The sequence below is a fragment of the Propithecus coquereli genome, unplaced genomic scaffold (genome assembly GCF_000956105.1).
Source record: "Propithecus coquereli isolate 6110/MARCELLA unplaced genomic scaffold, Pcoq_1.0 Scaffold442, whole genome shotgun sequence".
NCBI lineage: Eukaryota > Metazoa > Chordata > Mammalia > Primates > Indriidae > Propithecus > Propithecus coquereli.
Genome location: NW_012150197.1, coordinates 424604 through 435543, shown reverse-complemented (window position 1 = coordinate 435543; position 10940 = coordinate 424604). Strand labels below are relative to the sequence as shown.

At 57.6% G+C, this 10940-nt stretch overlaps 1 protein-coding gene across 3 annotated transcripts in view; it reads left to right on the top strand.

Moving 5' to 3' along the window:
- Nucleotides 1–10940, top strand: part of TPD52L2 (tumor protein D52-like 2) — a 20186-nt gene that overhangs the window by 6835 nt on the left and 2411 nt on the right. For 2 of the 3 annotated variants that reach the window (XM_012654593.1, XM_012654592.1), the window contains 2 exons: nt 4162–4263; nt 9864–9912. In XM_012654593.1, coding sequence (XP_012510047.1) covers nt 4162–4263; nt 9864–9912 — 151 coding nt within the window. The remainder of the gene's footprint in view (nt 1–4161; nt 4264–9863; nt 9913–10940) is intronic. The other variant, XM_012654594.1, reaches the window with a different exon arrangement.

The window sequence follows — 10940 nt, the reverse complement described above, 5'->3', positions numbered from 1 at the left end:
GACTACAGGCATGTGCCACCATGCCTGGCTAATTTTTTCTATTTTTAGTTGTCCAGCTAATTTCTTTCTATTTATAGTAGAGACGGGGTCTCGCTCTTGCTCAGGCTGGTCTCGAACTCCTGAGCTCAGTCTGCCCTCGAACTCCTGAGCTCAGTCTGCCCGCCTCTGCCTCCCAGAGTGCTGGGATTACAGGCGTGAGCCACCGCGCCCGGCCTGATTGGGTTTTTTTGTCTTCCTTGCCCTGCATACTTATCTCCAGCTGTCGGGTTCTCAGAGCTTCACTCCTACTTTGGGGTGGTTTTGAGAGGAGGGTGTGGTGTAGGTTGTGCTGTAGGGAACATGAAGTCCCGTGGTCCGGGAGGCATTGCGTTGTCGTCGCACGGAGTGTCAGCAGAGTGGAAATAATGCACGGGTAGCTCTGTGTGTCTGTCAGAGGTGTGCCTCAGAGTGACCCCTAGTGTTGTGAGACCTTGAAGTGGGTAATAGCACTTCATTTATCTGCGCTCCAGTCTGATTACAACCTCTTTGGACTGAGCAGGGGAATATTTAAAAATAGCCTCTGTGGGACTTTTCCATTTCGTGTTTAGAAGGAAGTGCTGTCACGGTTGCCACAGAACATGGGCAGAAAGGAAGTGGTTGCTGCCGGGCTTGTCTCAAAGGCGCCTGGGGGCCAGGTCGGCTCGCTGTGTGCATGGAGCCCCACAGTCTGGTGTCACCGTGGGAGGCAGGCGCCAGGAAGCTCTGGTGGTCCGTGAGCATCGGTACAGCAGCCAGCTGTTGCCCTGGGTGTTCTAGCAGCGCTGGTGGGCTGCGTTGTGTCTCTAGGGCTGCACTCAAACGTTACTGGGGAGCGAATGTTTCTTGGGTTGAGACAGTGACTGTCGTCTGTGCAGTTTGGGCACCAGGCAGACACGCAGCGCCGGCTCGATCTGAAAATAGTCATAGGAGACTTGAGTGCTATTCTCTAAAACCACTGACATCAAGTGCTGGGATACTGTTTCAAATACATAGTTCTTCAAAGAGCTTTGGACACTTAGACTTAGCCCCTCTGAGAGAAGCCGGGGTGGCTCAGCATGGACATTTGTGGCTGGTGCTCCACCTGGCAGAGGCTGTTCCCCTGAGTGTCACCCCTGACTCTGTCAGTGGAAGAGTTGTCAGATTGGTGTTTCCGGAGCTGGAGGCATTTCTGCAGTGACGGCCCAGGAAGAGGCCAACGCAGCTCAGGGGACAGGGTGGCTAAGGATGGTGGCTGTGCTGTGTTCTCGGCCTGGTTGGCGTCTCTCTGGTCAGGCTTCAGGAGGTGGGCCGTGGGCCAGGCTCCGCTGCCCGGAGTGTTTGTGGGGAAGGTGATGAGAGCCGGTTTGCAGACTTTCCCGACCACGTTTGCAGGTTCCTTTCAGCCAGTGGCACTGGAGGACTGGAATGAGAACGTGGCCCTGCAGGTGATGTGAGTGTCTGCGCCGCCGGTGCTCAGCCCTCGTAAAGCCGCGCTGCACCTGAGCAGTTGTGATGCTGCCGATACTCTCGTCCCTCAGCGAAGCGCTTCTGTATCTGAGAGCAGAAGTGCAGAAACGAGTCACGGCTCGTTGTAGTCTTTTCTTATAGGTAGATCTAGCGAAAAACCCTAGTGCCGAGAGTGGGCACCATGTAATTCCGCAGTTGCTGGCTGGTTCATTTTGAGTTCTTTTGGTGGCAGGTGACAGAAAGCACAGTTAAAGGTGGTGTCAACTGAACAGGGAGGTGAGAGTCCTCACCTCCTCCCAGCTTTGTAGTCCAACAACACTGTGGCCCAGTATGGCCTCACTGGACTAGTGGCTGTGGCCAGGGAGCTGGTATCCTCTGGCCTCCTCTGGCTGGCCAGGCCTGGATCACTTGTGATCACTTGTGGCCCCCAAAGGCAGACTCAGGAGAAGGGGAGGAAGAGGGACACCCGCCAGCTGCTCCATGCTGGCTGGCAGCACACTCGCTGATGTGGGAGGAGACTGCTGTCTGTCCAGGGCTCTTTCCCCAAAAGATCTAATGAACTCCCAAAGGGGTGCCGGCTGGGTTGGCACAGCCCAGCACTCTCAAGCACAGCTGGGCCCACTATCTGGGTGTAGATGCTGGCTCTGACCCCAGCCCCGTCACCTGAGCTTAGCCTCCCTACCTGTGCGATGGGGTGGTAATAGCCGCGGCCTCCCCAGTCACCAAGGAGTGTGTGTGCGAGGTTCTGGGAACAGTCCTGCAGCACTGTGAGCCCATGGAGCGGAGGCGTCATGGCTGCTGCCCCCCGCAGAGACCTAGGATGGGGCTAGGAAGGAGAAGGAGCCACGGGTGTTGGGTGGGGGGCCTGCTGTAGGGAGAGAAGGGCAGCGAGGTGCTGGTGGTGGTCTCAGGCCCTGCTGGTGATGCCCATTGCTTCCAGGGGCATCCCTGGCTTGGAGGTTCCTGTTTCTGAAGGAGACTCCCTGTGACCCTTCATTTCCACACCCAAGAAATGCCAGGGGCTGTGGAGTGATCGCAAGTGCAGGTCATGGCTGCTGGTGTCGGTGGTCTCTGCCCTGCCCCTAAGTCACCCTCTCGACCTTCCCAAGGCAGCACCTGACACAGGTGCTTGTTACTCTTCTGACTTCAGTCTCCCCACCTCCGCCCTTTGGGCACCAACAGAGATTCTATGAGGATTTTTCTCTAAATCCTCTGCTTTAGGCTATTTTACTTCAACAGACCACAGAATGCTAACATGGTTTTGTGTGTTTGTTATTTCAGGAAAAATGGAAGTTGAAGATGTGTTCTGAATTTACATGTTTGAAACAATGTTGCAGGTCATTAGTTACCTTTTGCCTGGTGTTTCATTTAAAAAAATGGTTCTAGGTGCAGATAATCCTCCTCATTTCATTTTGAAAGGAAAGTGTATGGTCTGGCTAGGCCTTAGGTCGGTCAGCAGGCGGTGCACAGCTGCAGCCTGGCACTCGGTGGGGCTGGGCTGGGGGCCTCCTGCAGGGAGAGGGGGAGGGCCTGTTCAGGTGCCTGTTGCACCGTGGTGACACTCACACCAGGGACAAGAGGAGCCTGCATCTTCTCCAGAGGCCTGTCTTCTCCAACTGCTGCTCCCTCGGGGCTTAGCCAGGCTTGCCGGCTCTTAGGTTGGCCCTGGTGACGCGAGACAGCCTCAGAAGCCCGTCTCCCCTTGGCCTCCAGCTCCCTGGCTTTGTTCAGTGAGGAGCTTCGGCCAGGTGGCTTTGGGTTCGGGTTTTGTTTATGGGTTTTGTCGTGTCAGAGGCTGCCGTGTCTTTTGGGGGCAGCTGGACGAGGGCAGCAACTTCAGGTGTTGACTCGCGGTGGGCCCAAGAGTGTTCCTGTGCCGCGGCGTCCTTCTCGCTCACACTGAGGTCACAGAGCTGCCTCGTGTGGTGGGCCCACGTGTGGGTGACACTGGAGGGCGGGAGGGCACGGATGCGATAGTCTTCACTGTGGCCAGGACCAGACCCTTGCAGCGTGAAGGCTGTGAGGATGGAACCGTTCCATGTTCTGAAAGGACGTTGTCCAGATGGCACCGGAGGGTGGGGAAGGGGCCCCCACGGGCTGCACATCCGTGCTGCGAAGCCCGTTCCGCGTGGATGTGGTTGAGCTTCGTCTTCTCCCCTCCGAGGACTGTCGTCTGTGAGAAGAGGAGAGGGGACTTTGAGCCTGCGTCGGCCTGGGCAGAGCTGACAGGACTCCTGGCTACTCCTCTGGCTTCTCCTGCTCTGGCACTGCCAGCCCAGATCCGGGGCCTCAGTGGCCTGTCGTCTCTGGGGCAGGCAGGTGTGGTGCTTTTCAGGTAGTCAGAGATGCTGAGAGGAGGCAGGAGGTGGGCTAAGTTTCCGGTGAGGTGGAGGCGAGGTTGACTGGGAAGACAAGAAAACAAAGTATCGCAGCAGGGCTGGGGGGTGGTGACTCCGTGGCGCTGCTGAGAGTCAGTGGGTGTGTCTGCAGCGCTGGCCGCTCTTGCCGCCACCGCAGTGCCTCTGGGGCCAAGGAGCCCTGGGCCGTGTGCCCTGCACAGCTACCCAGCAGGTCTCACTCCCAGTGGACTCCCCCTCGCCTTCCGCTTGGCTGCTCTCCTGTGCTTTGTTTCCTGGCCGTGGCCGTGGCCTGCCCTTGCCATTGGTTCATTGGTTGAACTGGTGTGTCTTCTTCCAGCTACAAGAAGACTCAGGAAACTCTCTCACAGGCGGGACAGAAGACTTCAGCTGCCCTGTCCACGGTGGGCTCTGCCATCAGCAGGAAGCTCGGAGACATGAGGTGAGACACCCCCGCCCCGGCCTCGCTGCCCCGAGACCTGGTCAGGGACAGCGAGGTGTGACACGCTAGAGGCGCTGCAGGAAGCCTGCCTAGGCCTGGGGCTCAGAGGGACAGGCCCTGGGGGTGTGGCTGTGCCGGCCCTGGACCAGTCTGCACATGGACCCTTGTTTGGGGGGGAGTCATCTGCCTCCCGTTGGCTGCCTTTCTGCCATTCAATATGCCTCAGGGGAGGGGCCGTCGTTAGTGCGGTTGGGTAGCTTGGGGTTGGGAGGAGTCTGCTCCTTGCAGCTCCAACGAGAGGCAAGGACTCTGACCTGGGGTTCAGGGTGGGATGTCAGTCTGGGCAGGTCACCAGCCACCTCTAGGCGAGGTACTCAGCAGGGCATTTCCTCAGGGATATTTGCCTGCCCCAGGTCTCTGAGAGTATGCAGACACCAGAAGGCCCCAGCTTGGAGTGTAATTTCCCAGAGGCTGGTAGAACCTTCTGGTCATCAGAGGTGCCTCAGTGAGCAGGACAGGGGCCAGGGGCCAAGACGTGAGTGGAGAAGCCAGGCACTTCGTGGCCACATGTAGCAGCTCCCACCCAGCCTGATGGGCCAAGCACATTTGCCCGGCATTCCCTGCTCTGGGCTCTCTGGCCACACGAAAAGACCTCCTCTGACACGCAGCAGGTGATGAGGGGATTGCGCCCCGGAGTCAGAAGCCTTAGTGTGATGCCTGTCCGTGCTGCCTCCTGGCCGTGTCTCAGGCAAGACCTCCCTCATGGGGTGTGAGGGCCAGGTGACAACCAGAGTGTGGGTCGTCACCATCATCAGCAGCATCCTGGCTCCAACCCCCACACTCAAAGATGGTTCCCTCACTTTCAGACCTTAGGGAGTGCCTCCCTGTAGCCCCCACCCCATCCTGACAAAGGCGGTTTCTAGGCTTTGGCCCCTCATAGTCGAGAATCTGCCGGTGGTGCCCCAAGGACCAGGCGTGCTGGGCGCCCTGTGGGCCTTTCCCCTCTTCCCTTCTGGTGGCTCTGCAGGACTCAGCGACGTGTGTGTCTCTCCCTGGGCTGAACCCCTCTGTGCCTGCTTCCGGTTAAGCGTGTCCCGCCTCCTGGCTTGGGGTGGCCTGATGGGGCCTCAGGCTGGGGGGCTCTCCCGCACCAGCACTCTGTCTTGACCACTGGGCCACAGGCAGGACACAGACATCCACACTGGGGACCCACCCAGCCATGCAGAGGAGACAGCTTCTGACCAGGAGTTGTGCTGACCTTTCATTTTTGTTTGAGGTGTAATTTACCCCCACCCTACAACCTTGATTTTGAGAAGTGTCAAACCTTCAGAGAAGCTACACCGTCAGTACACGTTGTGTGCTGCTTCTGTGTGTCCTCACACACCTGGGGCTGCAGCCATGCTCCCCCCCCAGCTGTGGCTGAGGGAGTCCTTCATGGGTCACCCTATAAATGCAGACCCTGTCCACCACTGCTGAGCTTGGGCACAGGAGGGGGCCCTGCCCCCAGCTGCAGCTGAGCTCAGCCTTAAAGGCTCCGAGCTGGCAGCCAGGGCCTGCCGTGACCCCCCTGGGCCATGTGGGAGTTCACCCTGGGCACCACCTGATCTGCATGGTAGTGAGCCCAGGGACAGTCTCTGACCACACGCCAGTGGGGCCTTGCTCCCAGGGACGGCCGCAGGGTGGGCACCATGGCGAGGAGAGTACTGCACCAGGCTGTTGCCTGTTTCCTCCTGAAAACGCCTGTCTTGCCTCAGAGCAGGCCTGCCACAGAGCATTTTAAGGAAGCAGCAGGTATCTGCTGTGCCTAAATCGTGCCCCGCTAGGAGTGTTTTCACCTTTGGTGTTACTCGTTTTTAGTGTCTTCACTCCCTGTGGAGTTTGAGTGTCCTGGTGGAAATCAGGTGGGCGTGTGGAGCCCTTGGCGCCGATGGGAAGGGCTGTGCGGGAACCAGCCTGGCCATTTTGATCCAGGGGCTTTTTTCTTTCTTTAAATGAGAAGGTGTCGCTCTCTCACCCAGGCTGGAGTGCAGTGGCACGACCATAGCACCGCAGCCTCGAACTCCTGGGCGCAAATGATCCTCCCACCTTGGCCTCCCGAGTAGCCGGGAATACAGGTGTGAGCCACCACGCCTGGCTCCAGGCAGCTCTTTCTGTGGCCTCTCTTTCTCTGGAAGCGCTGGGGCACGGTCCCACTTCACTGTCGGTGCCGCCTCCTCTGACACAGCGTGCAGCCCTGCCTCCTCCTCAGAGACCTGGGATTTGCTGCTGACCCCACGTCGTGTGGCCTCAGGGCCGTGGCTGGCAGTGAGTAGGGTTCCGGTGTCAATGACACCAGGACAGCTGTGTCTGAGTGCCTGGCCCCGCGGTGCGGTGTGTGTGTTTGCACAGGTGCTCTGGCATGCAGGGCAGCCAGGTGAGCAGGGGCCAGCTCTCTCCAGTTGGCTGGTCGTGTTCATGTTGCCCGAGGGAATGTCCTGCTTGCTGGTGGGTCTGAGCCCAGGGCCCTGCTGGCGGTGTTTGTGGTGGTGGTGTGAACTCTGGCACTGCAGGCCTCGATGTGTGCCCGTGGTCTCGCCAAGTGGTCAAGGTGGTTTCTGAGGTTGAGGCCCATTAACGTCCTGTCTGAGAGACTGAGGTTGAGAGTTCACTGCTTGTTAAAAATGAAAGTCAGGTTGAGGGAGGTTTAGGGTTGCATGGCACCCAGTGGGCCCCTCCTAATCCTTGGGTACAGGTCCTTTAGGACAGTCGCCCAAACAACGCCTGGGTCTATAATGGCCCGTTATGGGTCAGCCCTGGACTGGGAGGCCTCTGGTGTGCCCTCAGGCACAAGGCGAGGGGAGAGGGAGCTGGATTCAGATCAGAGGGTGGTTTGCTCCGTGACCTTACACAAGGGCACCTGCCCTCTCTTCCTCAGGCTGCTCCTCTCTGCCCAAAGAGGAGCAGGTCCCACTTGTACCACAGGGTGTAGACACCTCAGGCCGCCTGAGTGAGCGTGTGTCGGTTCTTCAGTAGCTCCCTCTGGCGTGGGCCCCCTGCACGGTGGAGGAGTGGCCAGCTGTGTCCCCTGTGTGCCTGCAGCCACCCTCAGGCACAGGAGTTTCCAGGTTGGTGTCTGTTGTCCGTGGACAGGGCTTAGAGCAGAAGTGCTTCGCCGGCAAGCGCTCCAGGCCCTCTCATGGTGCTTATGCTGCTGTTCAACTAAGTGGGCTTTGGAGAACGCAGGCCACTGACGCAAAGCACTGGCCGGGTGTGGCCGACTCGCGGCGGCGCCTCTCCAACCTCTGCACTGCTCTGTGGGGCCACTTGTGTTCTAGGTGCTGCTCTGGCCCTGTCTGGGGCTTCTCCCCTCCGACCTCCACACAGGTGTGGGAGCAGGGGCTGCCCACACAGGTGACCGTGCGCAGGGGGCAGAGCCGTGGGCTGTGCAGTGCCCTTCGTGCGCTCGTGGGAGTCTCTTGTAGAGTCAGGATGCTGGGGGATTGGAGACAGGGCTGGTCTCCCTGACGGCGTGAGGACTGGAGGGGCCGTCACAGAGTGGCCGTCCAGGGCATGAGCACACAGCCTGGGGCTCCCAGCGGAGGGCTGTGGGCGGGCGCTGGCCTCCCTTGCTTAACACTGCGTTTCTTCTCTCCTGCTGCCACCTTCTAGGGCTCATCCGTTCTCACACTCCTTTAGGTAAGACTGAGCCTGGACGTGTCTGTGGAATGTTCTCTCTGAGTCAGGGCAGGGGGGACTCGGGCAGGGCCCTGCGGGAGGCTGCGCAGGCAGGAGGTGGGTAAGAATGGTGACGAAACTTGCACCTCAGGGAACGAAGCCTCAGCTTCTCTCGTGCTCAGCCAGCAGCGTGATCGATGCAGAGACGCCTCCCTCTGAGTGCTTCACACCTGGGCACATGCAGGCCCCTGCTTCTGGGTCAGCGCCTCGTGCAACGTGGGCATCTCGCTGTCCACACTTGAGTTTGTTCCTAAGAAGCAGCATTTTGACTTGGAAGGGCTGTGCTGACCCCCTCACTGCTGTTCTTTCGTCCGCTGGTCCTGTTCCCTTGTTTTCCTGAGAAGCACACCTGTCCCCTTGGGTTGAGCTTTGTCTCATTTATCACCTGAGAACCCTTAGGTCTTCCTCCCAAGTGGTCCTTGTCCTTATGCTAACTAAAGCGTGCTCTCTCGTTGGAGCTCCGAGGTCTAGAGCCAAATCCAGAACAATCTGATTTCAGATGTTTTTACTTGACTTGGTTGTTTCTCTTTTACTAAAAGGTCATTTGACTTGCTGTACAGTCAAGTAAGGGCACCCGAAGGCCGTGTGTGCCACGTGTTATGTGAGAGCCCAGGCCTAGGTCTCCTCACAGTCCCCTCTGTCAGGCTCCCCGCCCCCAGTGCCACACTGCTGGGTGGCTTTGGATGCTCTCCGAGGACTGGGCAGTGGGGAGAGGAGGCTGGGGACAGTTTTCCTTCTGGGGCATCGAGTGGAGGAGCAGGCAGCTCGCTCTAGCTGTGCCGGGAGCAGCGGGTCCCGCGAGGCTGGGTTACTCGTGAACTGTCTGACGCGCCCTTTCTGGTCTTGCCCTTGGTGTTAACTCTCGCTTCCTCCTCTGCTTCTGCCATGCTTCCAAGCAGCAGCTACTCCATCCGCCACTCGATAAGTATGCCGGCCATGAGGTAACGTATGCCTCCCCCCGTGGCACCAGAGCTGGGGTGTCTCTGGGTGGGGGCTGGGTCACACCTTTCCATTCTTGTGCCCCCCCCATCGGATGAGGTTGGGAAAGATCCCCGAGGCTGACGAGGGGGAGTTGATGGGGGTGGGACTCTTATTCTGCGGCCTCCAGAGGAAACCCTTCTGCCAAAGTGGGCCCTGTCCTGAACTTTCCAAGTCCTGGCGGCCTGCTAGGTCAGGCCGGGGAGCGGGTACAGGGGCTCGCACGTGGGCACTGGCCCCTGCTGCCGCGGGCTGTCGCTTGGAGGGTTGAATGTCTCAGAGCCTTTGTGGAAACCCCCAGAGCTGTGGTCTGTTGTTCCTGTGCCTGCTGGGTCAGGCGTAGCCCGACTCTCAGGAGAGCCCTGTTCCTGTTATGGAGACTGGTTGGGTGTCGTCAGGGCCTCGGGGCAGGAAGGGGATCTGGCTGTGTGAGAGAGACCGAGGGATGGGGCTGGTCCGCCGTCTCCTCCTCTGCCTCCTCCCCACTCAGCTGTCCCAGCTTTGTCCTTGGTTTTCCTTTCGCTTAACTGAGACGTGTGTGAGGAACTCCAGGACTTTTCATAACCCCGGTACGGAAGAGCCAAGGGTGTGCACTCAGGGTGCAGAGGTGTGCTGGGCACCCCACCCACTGCACAGTCCAGGGGCTCACGGTTCCCCCGTGTGATGTCTGGGCCTGCCCCTGTGGTTGGTGGGCGTGGCTGACCTCACTTCCCACCTGGGGAGCCTCTTTAGTGACCCTGGTTGGACCCTCTTGCAAGGGGCACCCCTGTTTTGGTGTGTTGTGTCTATGCACTGAGATTATGGGGTGCTGTTAGGGAGCCCTCTGGCCCCAACCCTGACCCTTCAGGTCTCGGAGGGCAGCACGACAATTTGCTTTCTACACCAGTGTCTCTTCCTTCTCTCTAAAGGAACTCTGCAACTTTCAAGTCATTCGAAGACCGAGTTGGGACCATAAAGGTAATTGTACCTGGACGATCTGATTCTCTTGATGGGGTGTGTGACCTGTCACTCAAATCAACTTCTTATTCGTGATTGAATCACTGTAGACTCACATGCAGTTGTAGGAAGTATTAGGTTGGTGCAAAAGTAATTGCAGTTTTGGACTGAATTTTAAATCATTATAACTAGGCTCAAACACATCTTTATTAATCAAAATAGGAGCCATTACAATCAACACATTTTTGCCAACGAGAAATAAGTTTGTTTATTCCCGTAGTGTAAAAATCCGTGCTCCGGGATTCCATGAACTCTTGGAAAGCATTTTCTGCATCCTGCTGGTTGTGGAAGCGTTTTCCCTGCAAAAAGTTGTAGAGATGCTTGAAAGAGTGGTAGTCGGTTGGCGAGAGGTCAGGTGAACATGGCGGATGAGGCAAAACTTCGTAGCCCAATTCTTCAACTTTCGAAGCGTTGGCTGTTTGACCTGTGGTCAGGCATTGTCGTGGAGAAGAATTGGGCCCTTTCTGTTGACCAATGCCGGCTGCAGGCGGTGCAGTTTTCGGTGCATCTCATCAATTTGCTGAGCACACTTCTCAGATGTGACGGTTTCGCCAGTCTCAGAAAGCTGTAGTGGATCAGACCGGCAGCAGACCAGCAAACAGTGACCATGACCATTTTTTTGGTGCAAGTTTGGCTTTGGGAAGTGCTTTGGAGCTTCCTCTTGGTCCAACCACTGAGCTAGTCGTCGCCAGTTGTCATATAAAATCCAGTTTCCGTGGCATGTCACAATCCGGTTGGGAAATGGTTCGTTTTTGTTGGAACAATAAGAGAAGACACTTCAAAATGATGATTTTTTTGATTTTCAGTTGGCTCATGAGGCACCCACTCATCCAGCTTTTTCACCTTTCCAATTTGCTTCAACTGTTGAACGACTAGAATGGTCGATGTCAAGTTTTTTGGCAACTTCTCGTGTGGTTGTAAGAGGATCAGGTTCGACGATGGCTCTCAGTTGGTCGTGGTCAACTTCCGATGGCCACTGCGCTCCTCAT